This window comes from Mytilus edulis, chromosome 4 (genome assembly GCF_963676685.1).
Source record: "Mytilus edulis chromosome 4, xbMytEdul2.2, whole genome shotgun sequence".
Taxonomy (NCBI): domain Eukaryota; kingdom Metazoa; phylum Mollusca; class Bivalvia; order Mytilida; family Mytilidae; genus Mytilus; species Mytilus edulis.
Window position 1 is genome coordinate 89555086 of NC_092347.1, and position 21565 is coordinate 89576650.

The window sequence follows — 21565 nt, forward strand, 5'->3', positions numbered from 1 at the left end:
TTGACAAAAACTAGTTTAAAATTGACCAGGAGCACACAAGTAGCCTTTCTAATGTATAAGAAATTGTTGTAGAATAAAATAAACTTTAAGAAGGTTTTTAATAAGAATCAAATAAATAAAATTGTCCTTCAAAAAAAAATACATGTCATATAAATATTGCCTAAAATATGGCTTATAAAATTCCGAAAGATTTAGTACATTTAAACCTGATTTTATTCCAAATGAAAGGTACTTTACAAGTAATTCACTGTAGACAATTCCAGGAACTGTGTCAAGGTAACTTTCAAGTACCTCACTTTTACCAATTCATACTCTCAAATTAGTGAACAACCTTTGAAAAATGAATTTTAATTTGACTGTTTAAGTCTTGTAACTCTAAAAAGACAAACAAAAAAGAAAGTTTGAAATCAGGAGGCAGCAGTTTGACAAATTTGTGTAGAGTCCAATTTGAAGAATTTACTGATAAAATAGCAACTGTTTTTTTTTACTTTAGTTTTTTTTGGACTTTGATGTTCATGTACAGTAGGTTTTTTGTGTCATGATCAATACACTGTATCCTTTCTTTTCCACTTCCTAAATAGTGGTGGATCAATTTTTCATAAGTAGGTGCCCACTGACTGCCTAAGGGGGGGGCCGGATCAGGTCATGCTTCAGTGATTTCCTATATAATCAACCAAATATTTCCCAGAGGCCTGGGCCTCCCCCTTAATCCACCTGTGCTAAATATTAGGCAGTTACATGCATTTAGCACTGATGTGAAATCTTATGGATGATAAAGTTTGGCTGACATTTGTATAGTTGTTTCGAGGATGATTGTGTAAAAGTTTTATGTTGACAAACGTCAGTATTGTTACTTTTTTTTAAAGATAAATATACCTTAAATAATAGGAGAGCTAGTAATAAATATAAAACTGTCAAGATGTATCATCACATTTTCCTCTAAACAAAAGAATAACAAAATGTACAAGCTTTATTTTACATTTATAATGAATATATAGTATTATTTATCATATCTTCGTGGTCTAAATTTAGCCGTTTGATTTCCCTTTAGAACATTGCCACTGCGGTCAATAGAATATTCATAGTCCATTCGCACATCTAATATTTTTTCTATTTCTTCATCGAGATTCTCCATGGTTATAAATGTCTGTTTCTGTAATGACAAAATAAAAATAATATAGTGAAACCCTGAGTAAAAGAATAATACTGTATGATTTAAAATTGCACATCACATGACAAAAAGAAAATTAAGATTAATTCAAACTTAGATTCATTTCAAAAGTTCCTAGCAAATGATAACGAATTGAGAGGGTTTCTTTACTTTGTTCAAGATGTAGAATTTAATGTTCAATAAAATAGAACTTTCGGTTAAAATGTATTCTTTGATTAAATTTATACAGCAATTACACAATACCAGTTCATGTGCTTAATTGTAAAAAAATATATACAAATAAACATATATATCACAAAAATTGTGGTAAAATACTGACTTTTTTTACTTTTTCAAATTTTTTTTTTGAGAAACATATTTTTTTGCTAGAATTTCAACATGTTAAACAAATATAGAGTTACAAATTAAATACTCCAAACAAAACATAAAGAACCTTCTTTTGATAGGAATTAACACATTGCATACAAATTTTGGATATCAGTATAGGCAATATTGACTTAATCTAGGATATAAAAGTGTTGATGGATTTACAGACATACTGATTATCTTATGACATCCTTATAAGAAAATACAAGGGGACTAGTAAATTAAATATTGTAAGATTGTAGTATTTTATCAAACCTTTTCAAACTGTAGTCTCTGTTCTGCTTTTGTCAGCATTTTCATCATTTCTTCTTCTTTTTCCTTTTCTATTTGTTTTTGGGTTTCTAACTCTATCAAATCTTCTTCAGCCTGACGTTTTTCTCTGCAGAACAAGATTTTAAAATCACATAATGAAAACCAGGAATATCTTCTAGGGCAGAAATGTGCATTGTGTTATAAGCCTTAAAATCACATAATGAAAACCAGGAACACATTCTATGGTAGGATTGTGCATTGTGTTATAAGCCTTAAAATCACATAATCAAATATGTGGAAAATCAACAACGGCAGAACTGTACATTGTGCTACATGTGTTAACAAGCCTTAAGATAACTATCTTTATTAAGGGGGCTTGTGGGGTTAAAACATTTTTTTTAATTTAATATAGGATTTCGCTATATTTTTCTATAAAAGAACTTTATCTTATACTTAATAGAAAAATGAAATAAAAAATGGGGTCACCGTTCATTTACGCTCACAATCTGCCTTCGAAAGAAGCATCATATATTTTTGTAAAAGTACTTATTTTCTGTTGAACTGATAGGAGAAAAAGAGGTAATATCGAAATAAAAAAAGAACTAAATTACAGAAATCACTAAAATTTTCCAATTATTTAGTTTATGTACAGCTTATTCGAAAACAACAATAAAAAATATAGGTCACCGATGAGTTAAAAAAGATATTTCAATTTAATGCCAAAAAATGGCATTTTTGCACTAAAGGGAGATAATTTGGAGCTTTTTCAATGATATCTACATTTTAAAAGTCACAGGGGGCAATCACGAATTGATTTTTTGGAATGATTTTTGTACCATATGATAAAGTAACAACTACTAAAGGTTATTAATAAAATTTGTAATGAAAAATAAATGTTTGATTTTTTTCTAAAAATCTTATACCCGCAAGCCTCCTTAAATATACCAAAATGGTCAATAGCAACATGTGTAAAAACTCTTGCCTCATTTGCAAAACCTCAAGTTTGTGTTTAAGTGTACCACAGTGAGTATGAGTCAGGAACCTGATGTTCAGAGGTTAATGTTTGTTGATGTGGTTCATAAGTGTTTCTCGTTGCTTTATATGGATTAGACCCTCAGTTTTTCCTGTTTGAATGGTTTAACACTAGTCAATTTTTGGGCCCTTTATATCTTGCTGTTCAGTGAAGACCATACTTTTGCAAATTGTGGCTTGGATGGAGAGTTGTCTCATTGGCACTCATACCACATCTTCTTATAGCTACATGTACTAGCTTTAGTAAATGAAAATTAATTAGTAGACTAGTCACTAGGTAAACTCAAGAGTATGTGATCATGAGTTTCCATCTCTAAAGTGTTTTATAAGTTTTATTTTGAAATGAGAAAGACAGGACCAAGGTGTAAATTGTATGAGAAAGACAGGACCAAGGTGTAAATTGTATGAGAACGACAGGACCAAGGTGTAAATTGTATGAGAACGACAGGACCAAGGTGTAAATTGTATGAGAAAGACAGGACCAAGGTGTAAATTGTATGAGAACGACAGGACCAAGGTGTAAATTGTATGAGAACGACAGGACCAAGGTGTAAATTGTATGAGAACGACAGGACCAAGGTGTAAATTGTATGAGAACGACAGGACCAAGGTGTAAATTGTATGAGAACGACAGGACCAAGGTGTAAATTGTATGAGAACGACAGGACCAAGGTGTAAATTGTATGAGAACGACAGGACCAAGGTGTAAATTGTATGAGAAAGACAGGACCAAGGTGTAAATTGTATGAGAAAGACAGGACCAAGGTGTAAATTGTATGAGAACGACAGGACCAAGGTGTAAATTGTATGAGAACGACAGGACCAAGGTGTAAATTGTATGCCATTTACAGATTACATTAAAGTTTCAACTTACTAACAGATCTTTAGAATGTTGAGCATGATAGAGTTAGTAGGTCAAGCTCCAACTTACTAACAGATCTTTAGAATGTTGAGCATGATAGAGTTAGTAGGTCAAGCTCCAACTTACTAACAGATCTTTAGAACGTTGAGCATGATAGAGTTAGTAGGTCAAGCTCCAACTTACTAACAGATCTTTAGAATGTTGAGCATGATAGAGTTAGTAGGTCAAGCTCCAACTTACTAACAGATCTTTAGAATGTTGAGCATGATAGAGTTAGTAGGTCAAGCTCCAACTTACTAACAGATCTTTAGAACGTTGAGCATGATAGAGTTAGTAGGTCAAGCTCCAACTTACTAACAGATCTTTAGAACGTTGAGCATGATAGAGTTAGTAGGTCAAGCTCCAACTTACTAACAGATCTTTAGAACGTTGAGCATGATAGAGTTAGTAGGTCAAGCTCCAAGTTGCACCAGCCTGAATAAAGTTGTCATCAATTGCTTTGAACTCAGATAAAATGGTAGAATTTATCACTTATTGTACAAATGTAATATTAATACTGCTACCTTTTAACAGCTGTCTCTTTATTCCACTCTTCTGTCAATTCAACCATCTTGTCCCATCCTGCTTCTGTGTCTACTTGCTTAGACATTTCTACAGCTTCTTTCTTGTCAATCTCAGCTGCCAAGTGCATTCTGAAATATGTAAAATGCAATTATTACAATTATTGCCTTTAACTTTGAGAACTTTAAAGAACATTCAAGAAACTAAATATCATTTTTGGAAGTCAGGGATAGCTAAGTGACAGATTGGAAAGCAATTTCTTCCACAAACATAATTGCCCATGGCCAGTAGCATGACCCCTAATATGTGTTGACAGAAAAATGCTATTATAACAAGATGATGCAGGCAAGCAAGTAACAGGTAAACATGGTAAACAAATTTATAACATAAATATTAAATTAATGACGATCACACACAAACCCAATATGAATATTTATCTTACCTCCCATACATTTCTAGGAATATGGTTGGTTAAAAGCAACCTCGTGGAGACCCTGTTTATTCCATATTAGGTTAGTAGGGAGGCAGGGCTTATTTCAATACACAGTTAATAGTGGATTTACGACTTAGGCACTATTTGCTTATTTAAAAGTATTGAAAGTTCTGTTTAATAATAATATTGCTATATCAGGGTTGTATTAAATATTTATCATTTACTTTAGTTTTTTAGTGCAGACAAATTGAAGAGGTTCTTAAAATTGAACACTTCAACACTTTAATACAGAAATAAGAAGATTTGTTATGATCGCAAATAAGACAACTTTAGTTTAAATTCAACAAATAAAGATAGTCGGCAAGATAAATTCGTTAGTGTTCGCTCTCACCCCATATGGAATATACTGACCCTGTATATATCATATTAGGTCACTAACACACTATGTACATTTAACTAATAATCTTCTTTTGTATTGTCCTACATGCTGAGTCAAAATATAAGGTCACTTGAAGGTGGTCTTAAGGTAGAAAGTCATTCTTCCAAGACCAAAGCATATTTTGACTCGAACATAACTGAGCTAACCAGCAAAAAACAATTTTAAGTCAATATTACAGGGACTTCAATGGCTGAAAATCTAGCCATGTAGAAACTTTCACCAGGACAAGTCCCAATATCTGAATGCAATGATCAGAATTGCAAATGTAATTTTATTTTATAGGCTGTCAGATGTACATGTACATGATATATTGTTTTTTTTCTAATATAAGCCTTCTTCAAACTCTGTGAGTACACATCATGGTTATATGAATTGTTTTGCTAATAAAAGAAGTCAATAATACATTGCTATCAGCGGGGAAATATTTAGCATAGAGGCCCAATCTGTGGTACTTGATTAAATACATGTAATAGATAATGTACAGATGATCATTATAAAACAGGTCATAGTCTGCACATACACTGTACATCCTTCTGTACACAAGACATATACAGTAATATGATGCCACCTGCATGGGGGTTTTACAGATAATTGATCAGTGGCAGATCCAGGAGGAGGGTTCCCGGGGTTGCACCCCCCCCTTTTTTTTATGATCAATGCATTTGGGGGACATATAGTTGGAACCCCCCCCCCCCTTTTTAAATGGCTGGATCCGCCCCTGATTGATTGATGTTTACTAAATGTCCAGCGACACATATTTCATGCATGTTCAGGACAACCTCACAGTTGAAAGACAAACAAAGAATATGAAATAACCTTATCGCTTCAACAGTGTTTCTATATTCTTGGTATCTCCATTTCAGTTCTTCATATTCAACTGGATCTATGGGCGTTGGTTCTCTAACATAAAACTCTTTGCTAGCTGCTTTCGGTACCCATCTTGGTTTTCTAAAACGAACGGAATTTAAACAAGGCAGAACACTTGCTGTTGGTTTTATAGTCATCAGCTTCAGTATTTGAGACTGAGCAAGCTTTAAAACTGCCATATTTTGCTATTCTAAAGGTCGAAAGGATTTTTTTCACATTTCCATGGGGGCCGCCATTAAGGACATTATAAATTAGTGAGCATAATCCCGTGTATGTCTTGGAGAAATCTGCGATCCGTGCAAAGGTGATTAGTTGCATATGGTATATATATCCTAAATTTTCTGATGATATTTATTCTGAAATTTAAATAATTGTCCCTTTCTAGATTTTAAAATTTCAGTTTCACATGTAAAAAATAAACAGCTGCGCCATGAGCGCATGATACGTCCGACGTCTTGTGTGGAATTGATTGATTGTTGGTTGTTTGTCTTGTGTGGAAGTTTAATGCAATAATCATAAATAGTTTCTGAGAAAGTTTTAAGCAATATCCATATATTGTTTTTTTAGACACGGGGGACATGTGAAACCCCCAACCTGGTTTTTTTTTTACAAAAAAAGCTAAATATCACTAAAATAAATTTTTTAATCAAAACCAAAAAGTATACAGATCTTGAGATTAATATAACAAAAAAGTGTGTAAAGTTTTAAGCAAAAATCATAAATTATTTTTGAGATACGGCACATGTAAAAAAACAACCTCTCCATTTTTTTTACAAAATACTCAATAACTCAAAAATGAAATTTTGAATCATCACCAAAAAGTATACAGATCTTGAGATTAATATAACAAAGACATCATGTGTAACGTTTTAAGCAATAATCATAAATCGTTTTTTAGATATGGTGCGACATGTAAAAAAAACAACCTTTTTTTACAAAATACTCAATAACTCAAAAATAAAATTTTGAATCATCACCAAAAAGTATACAGATATTAAGATTAATATAACTAAGAAGTCTTTAAAGTTTTAAGCCATAATCAAGAATCGTTTTTGAGATACGGTGCGACATGTGAAAAAAAACACACCCCTAATTTAGTTACAAATTAAGTGCCGTAACTCAAAAAGTTTAAATCTTATTTTCACCTAAAAGTATACTGATCATTTGACCACCATAAGAAACAACTATTTTAAGTTTCATGAAATTTGGATAAGTCGTTCTCAAGTTACGGTGCGACATGTTTACGCCAGACAGACCGGGAGACGGATAGACGGACACTGGACATTTGTATACCATAATACGTCCCGTCAAAACTTTGACGGGCGTATAAAAACTCGATATAAAATTTTACTACTCTAAGAGATCCCTATTGTTAATTTTCCATATTATACAATGACATAAGTTCTAATGTTTTGTTTTCGGTTCACATGATATAACAGTACAAACGTTAACTCACGAGATCGCAAATATGTTATAAATAACATACAAATGACATAAAGCCTGAGCATGCAGAGAACGGATATTTATGCAGAATATCATGAAAATCTGAGACTACTATAACACATAGTAGTCTCAGTGAAATATATATCAAAATGCGTAATTTGAACTGACACAGCAAACTAAACTTTGAATAGTTAAGAAGTCAGAAAGTCCCAGGACATGAAGAGAGTAACAACCTTGATAGGAGGGAGCGGCCGAGACACTGGACAAACATTTACAAATAATTTGATAATTATTGCCCATGTATTTTAACTTACTGTCCAAGTTATATAAAATTTTGACAACTTTGCTTCTGGTTCTGGACCATTTTGGATCGTTTTCTCTGTTGTATGCTCTTAAAGCAATAAAATTGAGAATGGAAATGGGAACATACAACCCGACCAAAGACTAGATATTTGATTTTTTTTTTACTTTTGTTTTTTTTACATAATATTCATTTCACAGTTTAGGAAATTGTTTTACAATGTAATGTCTGTGACCAATTTGTTGTGTGAAATTCTGTCTAACATTCCGATGTAAATTAAAGCATAACGAAAAATTAAGCAAAAGTCGTAATTTGAAGAATAACTAAATTTAACTTAAAGCACACGAGGAAAGTTAAACGCATACTGCAAAAATAAGCATATAGGTTTAAATGAAAAGACTATAACAAAAAATATCATTATGTGGACTGGTAACCTCTTGGATTCAGCCGTGGAATGGTAAAATCTACAGTCAGTCAACAAAACAGCAGCTGCAAATCTATAACTTTTCTTACCAAACGTTGATTTTTAAATAGTGAATTTTCAGTATCTCCAGTGATTATATCTGAAAGAAAATCTACATTTTTTTTTTAATTTAATATATCATGAAAAACAGAAAATGCTCATTATATTAAAGATTACAACGATGTTTAAAGTTTCAATTGCCATTGATCTTTGTCTTTACAGCGGCATAAATTACTATTGTTATGGTGTAGAGATGGGTAAGACATCACTGCATATATTAATCTACGACATCTACACCATAGCCATAACAATACTAATGTTTTAATACTATAACAAGTTGAAAGAGAGTTAGATTTTATCAAGGATTTGTATACAAATCTTTGATTTTATGTACTCCAAGATATCTTTTGAATTTACGAGTATCTACATCAGACTCGCGCAACCTCTAGAATACTAGTAGGTAGTTTCACAATAACTTTCGGAATACAGCATTTTCACTAAACCAGTACATTTTTATTTAGTGCCAGCTCGTAAGGCCCACCCCTGGGTGCGGGATTATTTTTCGCTGTTTTGAAGACCCATTGGTGGCCCTCGGCTGTTATGTGCTATTTGGTCGGGTTGCAGATTGTCTCTTTGACATATTCCCCTTTTCCATTCTCAATTTTAACTACAGTGGTTTAGGTATCCAATGAAGTGATGGAAGTTTCAGTTCTTCATTTTTTTTTCGAAATTCCAAAGGCCAAACATAGAACATAATTATGATTATCCAGGATTTCCTCTCTAGTAAGAGTCTTGGGGGGATATATGTAGAGTTTCCAAGTGAATTGTCAATACCTAATTCATTTATCAAGCAGTGTATGCAATGTGATTTACACATAATCGATGTTGTTTGCGGAGACAAGTGCTTTGGAACGTTTGGGACTGTAATCTAAGCTCTTATAAGGTCTAAACCATCTCCACACCAAATTATTATCAATGTTAATCTATGCCCTGAGTTGTTAACCATCTCTACGCCAAAATCTTAACAATATTAATCTATGCCCTGAGTTGTTAACCATCTCTACATCAAATTATTGACACTATTAATCTATGCTCGGAGCCTCCGAGACAGTGTTTATCATCTCTATACACCATCATCACAATATTAATCTCTGCTCTTAAGAGTTAACCACTTCTACAATATAAATCTTTGCTCTGAGGTGTTAACCATCTCTACACAATAATCTTAACAATATTAATCTATACTCTTGTGTATTAACAATCTCTACATCCTAATCTTAACAATATTAATCTATGCTCTGAAGAGTTAACCACCTCTACAATATTAATCTATGCTCTTCTGTGTTAACCCATCTCTACACCATAATTTTAACAGTATTAATCTATGCTCTTCTGTGTTAACCCATCTCTACACCATAATTTTAACAGTATTAATCTATGCTCTTGTGAAGTAACCATCTCTACACCATAATTTTAGCAATGTCAATATATGCTCTTGTGTATTAACCATCTCTACAGCATAATTTTAACAATATTAATCTATGCTCTGAAGAGTTAACCACCTCTACAATATATATCTATGCTCTGAGGTGTTAACCATATTGACATCATACTTTTAATAATATTAATCTATACTCTGGGGGTGTTAACCATCTCTATATCATAATTTAAAAAATATTAATCTATGCTCTTGGGTTTTAACCATCTATACACCAGAAACTTGACAATATTAATCTCTGCTCTGAAGAGTAAACCACCTCTACAATATTAATCTATGCTCTGAGGTGTTAACCATGTCGACATAATAATTTAAAAAATATTAATCTATACTCTGGGGGTGTTAACCGTCTCTACATCATAATTTTAATAATATAAATCTTTGCTCTGAGGAGTTAACCATCTCTATACCAATATCTCAACAATATCAATCTATGCTCTGAGGAGTTGACCATCTCTTCACAATAATCTTCACAATAGTAATTTATACTATGAGGTGTTAACCATTCCTACATCACAATCTTAACAATATTAATCTATGCTCTGAGGAGTAAACCATTTCTACACCAAAACCATAACAAATTAATCTTTGCTCTGAGGAGTAAACCATCTTCACACCAACATCTTAACAATATTAATCTGTGCTCTGAGGAGTAAACTATCTCTACACCAAGATCATAACAATATTTATCTATGCTTTGATGTATTAACCATCTCTTTACCATAATAATAACAATATCAATGTATAGTCTGAGGACATAACCTTCACTACATCATGATCTAAACAATACATTTATTACTATATCACTTAGGTGTTAACTATCTATACACCATAATCTTAACAATATCAATCTATGTTCTGAGGAGTTAAACATATCTGCATCATGATCTTAACAATATTAATCTATGCTCTGAGGTGTTAATCATCTCTTCACCAACATATGTCTTAACAATATAAATCCATGCTCTGGAATGTTTACCATATCTACACCATAATCCTATTAATATTAATACATGTTTATGCTCTGAGGTGTAAATAATCTCTACACCATAATCCTAACAATGATGATCTATGCTCTAAGGTGTTAACCATCTCTTCGTCATTATCATCACAATATTAATCTATGCTCTTGGGTGTTTTCCATCTCTACACCATAATCATCACAATATCAATCTATGCTCTGATGTGTTAACAATCTCTACACCATAATCTTAACAATAATAATCTATGCTATGAGGTATCAAATATCTTTACACCATAATCTTAACAATAATAATCTATACTCTGAGATGTTAACCATTTCTAAACCATAATCTTAACAATAATAATCTATACTCTGAGGTGTTAACCATTTCTAAACCATAATCTTAACAATATCACTTTCTATGCTTGAAGGTGTTAACTGTCTCTTCACCATAATCTGAATCTATGCCCTGATGTGTTAACCATAATCATAAGAATATCAATTTATGCTCTGAGATGTTAACAATCTTTACACAATCATTCTAACAACATCAATCTATAACCTGAGGAGTTAACCATCTCTACATCATGATCTAAACAATATCAATCTATGCACTTAGGTGTTATTTATCTATAAACCATAATCTTAACAATATAAATATATGCTCTGATGTGTAAACCATTTCTACATCATATTTATAACAATATGAATATATATGCTCTGATGTGTAAACCATTTCTACATCATATTTATAACAATATAAATATATATGCTCTGATGTGTAAACCATTTCTACATCATATTTATAACAATATAAATATATATGCTCTGATGTGCTCTGATGTGTACACCATAATAATTACATCAATCAATGCTCTGAGGTTTCTGCATCATAATCCTAAAATCAAATCTATGATCTGATGTGTTAATATACTCCACACTATATCAAATGTATATCTTAAACAAGAAAGCTCTCATTCTTCTAAGGATAGTTTGTCAGAATGTACAAAACAATTATAAACCCTCATTTTAATCTGAGAATTCTTGTGGGAATAAAGAGACAGTTGTAACACTGTGACACAAGTCCTCTGAAACAATGTACTCAAAAGCACTCATACAAGAAAAGAGTGATCCCAATTTAGAGGAGGTAAATTGTATACAGCAAAACTAACTAAATTTTAAAGTTTTTTTCACATGTTGTGCTGTAATACCTGTTCCATGTAAAACGGAAGCAGAATGCTTACAAACATGATAATACCACCCCTAACATTCTTTTTCTGCCTGCACCAAGTCATTGGTTCATGTCTGTCATATCTGTTTTTCATTAGTTTCTTATTCAGATTGTTTCACATTTCTTCATGTTGGGGCCTTTTATACCCGACTATATGGTATGGAATTTTTTCATTGTTGAAGGCCTTAAAGGTGACCTATAAGGCTATAAACTTTTTAATCTTCATCCTTTGAACTCTGTTGTCTAATTGGCAATCCTACCGCATCTCTTTACTTTTATATAAATCATGTTGTATGAATGCTTTCCAGTGGTACAATATGTGTGTACTACTTGAAAGAAGCTAAGATGGGAAATTGAGCCACCATGTAAATGAATTGAATAAGTAATACAATATATATATTTATCTCAGTTAATAGACAGCAGTCTACAAGGTCATGGGAAACAGCAGAAACAAGTACATGTTTTCAACATGCTTTTTGTGCCACGGAGAACAGTGAATTAAACAAAATAAAAAATGAAACTTGTCTAATTCTATAGAATATTCATTCAGATTGTATTTTATGGGACTTTGTACAAAAAGTCTCCTTGTTCATCATAAACAGTTTTTCCTTTCTGGTAAAATGATGTTTGACGTCTCCTTGAAATTCTGCCTGGTAACATTTCCTCATTTGACTCAGTGAAATTTCTGTTAGTATAAGGAACTTTTTCAGTCACAACTTTCCCAAAGGAATCTTGACTGTATTGTTCTAACTTTGGATTCCATTTTTGAAAACTTTTTTTACCATGGTAATTGTCAGCAAATTTAATATTTTCTTTCTGCAAATTTTTTAACTCTGAATTAACAGGTTCAGATTTATTGCTCTGTTGTAAACTTTCACCTGCAAATTTATTTTTTGGCTTTATATCAAAGTTAAAATTGAACGACGAGTCATCTTTTGGTTGTTTATTAAATCTGTTCTGACGCTCTTTATATTCTGGCTGTGTATCAAAATTGAAATTTGAAAAACTATCATCAGTTTTTTGTTTTCTATACTTGTTGATTGTGTTAGTTTTCACATTATTTTTTTCTTGAAATTCCTCAAACGAATCTGCAGCCCTATTCTGTCTTGCTTGACTCAGTTTATTGTTTTTATTGACAAATAAATCATCTTTAGAATTAGATATCAATCTAGGCTTCTGTTCTTTCTTATAGGACGTTTTTTGATCTGACAAATTTAATTCAATATTGCCACTTTGATCAACAACTTTCTCAACTTGTTCATTTACTTGACCCTTCACTTCCATACTTTGTCTGTCTTCAGCATTGACTGGTTCAGGCAATAACACATATTTGTGATCTTGAATCTGGGTATCACCATCTACCACTCTATCATAATACATTAACATGGATGTGAATGGTCCAATTTTTTTAGGAGGTTTCAACAGTTTACTCTCTGCAGCTATTGTTCTTCTGGTCACTACCTTTGTCAATGGTAGGTCTTTAATCCCAGCAGCACTTCCAATTTTTAAGATTTTGTCTTCCAATTCCTCTCTTTCTTCACTATCTATTGTTTCAGTGTCGACTGCTAACATTTTCTTTATATCATTAATATTCAAAATGGCTTTATCATCATGCTTCCTTATCTCCCTTTCATCTGAAGGAATATATGTTGATTTTAAGATGCCAATGACTCCTTCCCTACTCACAGGGAAACTCTCAATGAGTTTGTCAACTGTCCACTCCTCTGGATACTCCTGGTTTAGATATCTCATTTGTTCTTTAGCTTGCCATGTTAGTACATTTTTCTCTGGAGTCTTTTTAAAGTATTTCCTTTCTATGATTTTTTTCTTCAGTTTATTCCTCTCCAATTTTTCTAATCTGTGGAATATAAAAATACTGCATTGATATCATTTCTCTAAGTCTTAAAAAAGATAAGATTGTCATGAAATTTTGTCTCATGAAGGGGAGATTATCAACATATATCATGTTAGATAATGATACCACTTAAGTGTATTATTTGAATGATAAGTATTATATATATCACGCTATTTACAAATAACTTATTTAAACGATGAATCCACAGGATGAGTTCGTTTAAATATGTTAATGAGTAAGGGGTGGTGTATATGTTTTGTAACATCATTCAAAAGTGGCCTGGTGATTTTTTATCCAATAAAAAACCAGTGGGAGAGTCGTTTTAGCCCGCTGTTTAGCTCATGCACGAGAAAATCGATCGAGTTAGGAATACGGCACACCAGACATGACAAAAAGTTCTTTTTCTGAATTGAGCGACTCGGGCTCCTCTTGTCAATGTGAATTTGTTCCTGAGGGAAACAATATTATAATAATATTTGTTCTGCGGAAATTGTGTCATGGAATACTTTTTCCTTCTGTTTATATTTATATGGTATTTGGAACTTATCGTATATGTTGATGAGTATAATAAATGTTCCTATATTATGCTGAAGTTTAGTTTACACCTGATTGATTATTATATAAATCAAAACAGATTTTAAATGCTGATTATATTCTAAATCAAAACAGGTAACTGAATATGTTAACAATATATAATCAAAGAGCTGATAGCTCTGAAGTGGAAGAAGGTGAATAAAAGGTAACTTGAATTACCATAAAAGCAGCCCCACTTACCCAGGCTGCTTTGTTCCATTATCGTTAAAATGTATTTTTTTTCTTCAAACAAGAAAAGGTCATAAGTACATGGATTTCCCATCCGTACAATCATTTTCTATGTTCAGTTGACTATGAAAATTAGGTAAAATCTTTAATTTGGCAGTAAAATTAAGAAGATCATATCAAGAGGAACACATGTGTACTAAGTTTCAAGTTGATTAGATTTCAACTTCATCAAAAACTACCTTGACCATAAACTTTATTACCAGAAGCAGGACGGACGGACAGACTAGAAAACATATTGCCCATAAATGGAGCATAAAAATAGTAAGACTTGTTACATACCCGCCAACTTTTGAAAGTTCCCATATGGGTTTTTACTGCACAACAACAATTTTAAAGGTTGCAATTTTTAGCGACGTATTTTGCAAGATCTGGATTGTCTAGAAAAAGTGTCATATTTGTATGATGAACTTACATGCCTTTTCCTTAAGTCTGTTTGCATGATTCTAGTTATATATTAAATCGGTAGAAAAAATATACATGAAGCTAGCAGACCAGGGTTTATTTTCCAGATTAAGAATATTAGATGCTTGTTGAAATTTCCAATTTTGAATTATGCACAAAGATGGACCTTTAACAGGTTGGGAACAACACTCCAAATGAGGGTAACCTAACTGGAAGATCATCACAACCCACTGTAAAAAATGAGCACAAAAAAAGTCATTTATATTCATATTATTTGATGAAACTTTTCCCCAAGAACTATGCATCTATTAAGTACTGAATGGTCAAAACATCATGTTTTTTTATCGACATAAATTTTGTCGTAAATGTAACCAAATGATGTAGACATTGTGTTTTTTCTTCAAATTTCCATCAAATTGTAATGTTTATAGTTCCCTTATTGCCTCTCTATTTGAATAAAATAAAATAATAAGAAGAATCTGTTTCTTGTTTTGTTTTGTTTTGTTTTTGACAAATGATTGTTCACTGCTTGCAAATGAATCATTATATTTATATATCTTATCTGTATATATTTTTGTTCATGTCTCACTCTCCTTATCATTTGTAAATGTTTAGACAAATAAGAAAGAAATAAGCTCCACATGTATATTTGCAACATCGTAAATTAATTAAAATAATAACATACACTAACACTAGTACTGCATGGATTTTAAGCATTATGAAAGTCCTATTTGTAGAAAGCTTTAAAAGACTTAAAAACAGTGTAAAATGTCTTGCTAGTTCTTAGCTTACACAATAAAATCTAATATATACGGACATTTACAAATTTAAATTTCAAGATTTTACTAGGAATTAATCTAACTACTAGACCTTTTATTAGTCTTTTTTTTTTATCTTTATTCTAGTTGCACAAATTGTATGTTGAGTTCCAATCAGTTATAAACAAATTTCTCATATAAACTTCAATTTAATCCTTGAAAGGAGGTCTAGATTGCTAAAATAATTTAGAAATTTTAATTTTTTTATTTGTCCAAAATCATTTAAATTCATTTAATCAACATCATTTTATGATTATTTGATTAAAATATTAATCATTTATAGTCTTTTTACAATTTACATTTTTAAAAGCAAAATAACTGAAAACAGGATAAAACAAAGGGAAGTAACAAAAAAGTATTTCAATATTCCCAATACACATCGTTTTGATAACACAACGGCAGTTAGCCGGAGGTAAACATCGTTGATTACCAGTATGTTTGACACCCAAGCTGTCAAGTGAAGCCATATTATTATACATCTTCTTTGATATTCAGGTAAAATTTAACACAGGTGTCAATTACACCCGTACAGTAGTAAGAAATGATCAAATATGGCGTCTGAAAAATTTTCATTCATGAAATATTTCATACACGGGAGTTTTTTCTCCTAAACGGGAGGACGGGAGGAGACCCCTGAAAACGGGAGTTTTGTACTCCCGTCGGGAGGTTCACATGTATGTTACGAAGGGCATCTAATTCACATGACAAAGGAAAACCATGAATAAAGACAACACTTTATATATCCTTTTTATTTATATAAAAACAAAATCTTCTTGTCTGCAGGATTGCAAATTCGTAACTTCAAGGGCGAACTTGTAAACAGGGCGAGTTGTCCCGATACCAAATTCACACATGCGTAATACAAATATCTACACAAGTAAACAAATAACGTTCATGTGGATGAGATGAAATCTAATAATTTACATAAATAAAAGGGTCATATTTACGATAGTGATTGTTTTACAATCATGATTTACAAATTAAATGATTCAGATGCCTAATCATGTGTAAAAATCGGTGTCAGGAATCTAAGTTGTTTTGAAATTGTAATACACAAAATGAATGCGGCATACGGAGACTCCATGCCAATGGTCAGCCCCTTAAGTCTTCAGAAGACTTGACGTCTTCTTCCACTAAAAAAAAGAAGATGTCGTATGATTGCCAATGAGACAACTATCCACAAAAGATTAAAATGACACAGACATTAACAACTATAGGTCACCATATGGCCTTTAACAATGAGCAAAGCCCATACCGCATAGTCAGCTATAAAAGGCCCTGATAAGACAATGTAAAACAATTCAAACTAACGGCCTTAATTATGTAAAAAAAAAAAAAAAAAAAATGAACGAAAAACAAATAATTGTTACACATAAACAAACGACAACCACTGAATTACAGGCTCCTGACTTGTCTACAAGAATATAATAATATTTTTGGGTCGGAAAAAAGATATTATATAATATTTTTTCCAATCGGAATAACTATTACATCAGATTTTTTCCATTTTTTTCATTTTAATGAGTGATATGTCAAAATGATAAAAGTCAAAATGTTATACCAGTCATAAGATAAAATTTCTACCATAATGTTTATTCCAAAGATCATTTATTATGTAATAAAACATCCTATTGGAATTTGTTTTATGTGATAAAAATTCTGAGGCATCGGTCCTTTTATTATGCTGATGGAATAAATATCACATAACAATAATTCCAATTGGAACTTTTGTTACATAATAAATTATCTTTGGAATAAATATTATGACGGAACTTATATTCTGTGACACTCTAAGGCACATACAATTTGATTTTTTTGGGTCCTGTGAATTTTTAGAACAAAATATTCTGTTTCTTTCTTGCCATAAAAAAAATCTTTAAAAAAAAAAGATTATCCCAACAAAATCGTATTGCAACAAAATTTTATTGCATTTATGAAATGCATTGGCAAAAATAATCCGGTTCAGGTAAAAACACTCAAGAATATTCATTTTTCTCTAAATCTGGAAATTTATCCCTTCCCGAACCCATTGTATAAAAAAATATAATCAACGTGTGGTTGCCGGTGATCTCAAAAGATCATTGGATGATTTTAAGGGTCATAACCTTTTAAGCTAACTGAATCAATCAAAATATGCTAACAGGTGTTAATGAAATGGACAACTTCATGGAATGTGACAGGCACTCAAAGTGATTTTCGTTTAACAAAACAGAAAATTTGTTTTTTTAATCATTAGAGAAACAGATTCTTACATAGTTACTCTTGCATTATCGGATTTATCCAATCTCGATAGTTAAATTATGAATTTTAAAGTCCTCGCCAAGGCTCAGACTTTAAAATTGATAATTTAACTTATCGAGATTGGATAAATCCGTAAATCCACTGGTATCATTGTAAGATCTATATTTCACATGGGCTTTGCCTGAGGGAAATATGATTTTTACAAGGGTCAGCAAATCTTCATATCTCCCATGCAATCAAGCAATAGGAAATGAATGTTTTATTCAACTCACGCCTATGCTTTCCTTACATAAAACATATGAACGTAAAATATTACTTTTCATTTTTTTCTTATCCAGCTTGTTTTCATAACTTATAATACACGACATTCGCTTTGATAAACAGGACAGATCAAAAGTTAATTTAGTATCAGTCTTTTTGTTCAACTGACAATATCAAAATAAAGTTGAACACGATCATGATTTTTGCTATCACTATTTATACAAGCATTCTGTGAGTATTGCATAGCAATTTAAAGTCCCCTACCGGTTAAATATTCATTGTAATGGAATGCAATTCTAACTTGATCTATATAACTTCATGAACTTGTCATGGTGTTAACTTCATGAAATAACAAACAAACCTACCACTAAATTCTTCAAATAATTTTCTAAAGAAAAGGAAAAAATCCACAATGCCATTTATCTTAATAAAATGTCTTCTACAAATCTTTTAAAAAATAAAGTTATTTTTCTTTGAACAAATATCTAGTAATTAATAAGTACAAAAAAAATGACATGTATTTCATAAAAAATATAATTTTTGGGAAAGGGCTTTGACTAAACAAGGAGAAAAGCTAAACTCGTGAAAATCGAACTTGACCTAGGCTATAACCACTCATGATAAAACAATACACTAAATATCAAATCAGATCTTCATGCATGAAGAAAAAAAGTCTGGAAAACTGATTTGCCAGATACACAGACAGATGGACAGAGTGCAAACTTAAAAGTCCCCTTCGACTTCGTAGGTAGGAGACTAAAAAAAAGAAGTTTGAAATGTTATATACCGTTAACCACTCAACGTCACATGATGCAGTCCTGACATTTTAGAAGGGAATATGATACTCAGAGGGGAATATGAAGATTTGTTCAATGACCATGATGACACTTGGGATAGATTTCACCAATCAAATATTTATTAAACTAGACAAAATTCTTCTGTCCCTATAATGCATATATTTTCTAATATACATTTGCTTTTTATTGCTTTTCCTATTTTTGTATTTAAAAAAATTAAATTGTATGCAATATAGAGACAGAAAGGTCATTGATCAAAATAAAATAAGGAAATATATTCTCTTGTGTAGAGTTCTCTCATTGGCAATAATATTTTTTATATTATAGGGACAGAAGAATCTGGTGTATGATAAAACTATCAATATGTATAAACAGTGGAATAATATTCTATGTTACACATGTAAACTATACTATGATACTAAACCCCTAACGGGAAGGATTGTTCCTGATATTCATATGATGAAATCATAATCTTTCAGTCAGTTTAATTGAAGTCTGGAGCTGGCATGTCAGTTAACTGCTAGTAGTCTGTTGTTATTTATGTATTATTGTCATTTTGTTTATTTTCTTTGGTTACATCTTCTGACATCAGACTCGGACTTCTCTTGAATTGAATTTTAAATGTGTGTATTGTTATGCATTTACTTTTCTACATTGGCTAGAGGTATAGGGGGAGGGTTGAGATCTCATAAACATGTTTAACCCCGCCGCATTTTTGCGCCTGTCCCAAGTCAGGAGTCTCTGGCCTTTGTTAGTCTTGTATTTTTTTAATTTTAGTTTCTTGTGTACAATTTGGAAATTAGTATGGCGTTCATTATCACTGAACTAGTATATATTTGTTTAGGGGCCAGCTGAAGGACGCCTTTGGGTGCGGGAATGTCTCGCTACATTGAAGACCTGTTGGTGACCTTCTGCTGTTGTTTTTTCTATGGTCGGGTTGTTGTCTCTTTGACACATTCCCCATTTCCATTCTCAATTTTATAAAATATTGTCTCCCATAAAATATTGTTACAGCAACCTGAGACTACTATCATGACTATAACACGGTATCAGGTCCATTTGCCCTGATTGCATTGACCCTTTGGCTGTTCCCCCGGAGTTTGTTCACCCTAAGAGTCTGTACACCCTAGGTTGGTTCTCCCTTCTTTTATTAAAAAATATTGATATTAAGGGAATTAAAGTTATAAACTTATTCAAATAGTTATGGTTTAAACTATATCATTTCATGAAAAGCTTGGAATAATTAAAAGTTAATGACATGTTTTGGAGCATTTAAAATTGATCAATGACATAATAATAATTCTCACCAATAGTTGTCATGGTTGTTATACTTGTCTTTGGTCATGTTGGTGATTAATAATATAAACAATGTTTTGTTTTGATAAACTAGTCTTGCAATTTGAGTAAAAACAATGATGTACATATACATGATATACGAATTGTAAAACACAAAAATTAAAAGGATTCAGGGGGTTGGAACCCCCCCCCCCCCTTTTTTTTGGACGATCAATGCATTTGAATGGGAGCATATAGTTGGAACCCCACCTTTACTCTGGGTTGGGACCCCCCCTTTTTAAAATGGCTGGATCCGCCCATGGGCTTTGCTCATTGTTGAAGACCATATAATGACCTACAATGTATTAAAGTTGTTAATTTCTGTGTAATTTTGGTCTCATTGGCACTCATACCAAATCTTCTTTTTTTATATTTATAGATCCTTTTTTTTTACGATATTGTTTTGCAATTTTATTGTAGATCAATATGTGGCACTTGAATAAACCATTATTTATCTTATTTTAACTATCTAAAACAAAATTAAATGGAAAATAATTTTTCATTTGCAGCATATTCATGATATTAGTCAAATTTTTCAACATACTTTACCATCTGCATGATCTGTTCAAATAATAAACATTATGCAAGTAGACAGCATATACATGATATATATTAACAAATAAACATCAGGGCGAATGGACCCTGGGCGAACGGGTATCAGTGCAAACAGGTACTTGGGAGAAAGTGTGAATGAGCTCGAACGAACCCGGATTCTTATAACTGGAGCAACATACAAATGTAATGGACTTTTCCTCTTCATGTAAATTTGGCACCCTATCTATACCTTTCTAAATCTCTCCTTATATCTGGATCCCTGAAATCTACATTGGTGATAAATTCTTCAAAATGTCTTCTGTCTGATCCTCCAACAAGATCATCAAGTGAGACATCCTCTGTAGGGTCTTCATCATCAACATCCAAAAACTCTTTGAACTCTGTGGCTGAAAGACTTGGTCTTTTTGAGTTTCCTCTGTTTCTAAGATGTCTCACACTAAATGACAAAAAGGATGGTCTATAAATAGCTGTCACTGCAAACTTTGTTGCTTTGCAGAGTGTTTGTAAAGTCATACTTAAATGACAGCATGTCAATGTTTATAATTTACAATAAAGTGCTGATTTAATGTACATGTATATGAATTTCTTTATATAAT

General features: G+C 31.9%; 2 protein-coding genes across 2 annotated transcripts; both read right to left on the bottom strand.

Annotated features, from left to right (window-relative positions):
- Positions 1–957: 957 nt before the first annotated feature.
- On the bottom strand, positions 958–6235 carry LOC139520947 (small ribosomal subunit protein mS26-like). Its single transcript, XM_071314052.1, has 4 exons — positions 5933–6235; positions 4247–4375; positions 1793–1916; positions 958–1153 (listed from the first exon to the last, which is right to left on the bottom strand). The coding sequence occupies exons 1-4, from the start codon at positions 6160–6162 to the stop codon at positions 1001–1003; spliced, it is 636 nt and encodes a 211-aa protein (XP_071170153.1). The 5' UTR covers positions 6163–6235; the 3' UTR covers positions 958–1000.
- Positions 6236–12269: 6034 nt separating this feature from the next.
- On the bottom strand, positions 12270–21526 carry LOC139520948 (uncharacterized). The gene is made up of 2 exons (XM_071314053.1): positions 21199–21526; positions 12270–13741 (listed from the first exon to the last, which is right to left on the bottom strand). The coding sequence occupies exons 1-2, from the start codon at positions 21480–21482 to the stop codon at positions 12442–12444; spliced, it is 1584 nt and encodes a 527-aa protein (XP_071170154.1). The 5' UTR covers positions 21483–21526; the 3' UTR covers positions 12270–12441.
- Positions 21527–21565: the final 39 nt, after the last annotated feature.

Excerpts from the sequence above, each read along its gene's own strand:
- LOC139520948 (XM_071314053.1), bottom strand. The coding sequence starts at position 21,482 with ATGACTTTACAAACACTCTGCAAAGCAACAAAGTTTGCAGTGACAGCT. Across the intron at positions 13,742-21,198 it reads ATAAGGAGAGATTTAGAAAG|ATTAGAAAAATTGGAGAGGA; the intron begins GTATAGATAGGG and ends TATATTCCACAG.
- LOC139520947 (XM_071314052.1), bottom strand. The coding sequence starts at position 6,162 with ATGGCAGTTTTAAAGCTTGCTCAGTCTCAAATACTGAAGCTGATGACT. Across the intron at positions 1,917-4,246 it reads AAAGAGACAGCTGTTAAAAG|AGAAAAACGTCAGGCTGAAG; the intron begins GTAGCAGTATTA and ends CTTGTTCTGCAG. Across the intron at positions 1,154-1,792 it reads AGAGACTACAGTTTGAAAAG|AAACAGACATTTATAACCAT; the intron begins GTTTGATAAAAT and ends TTGTCATTACAG.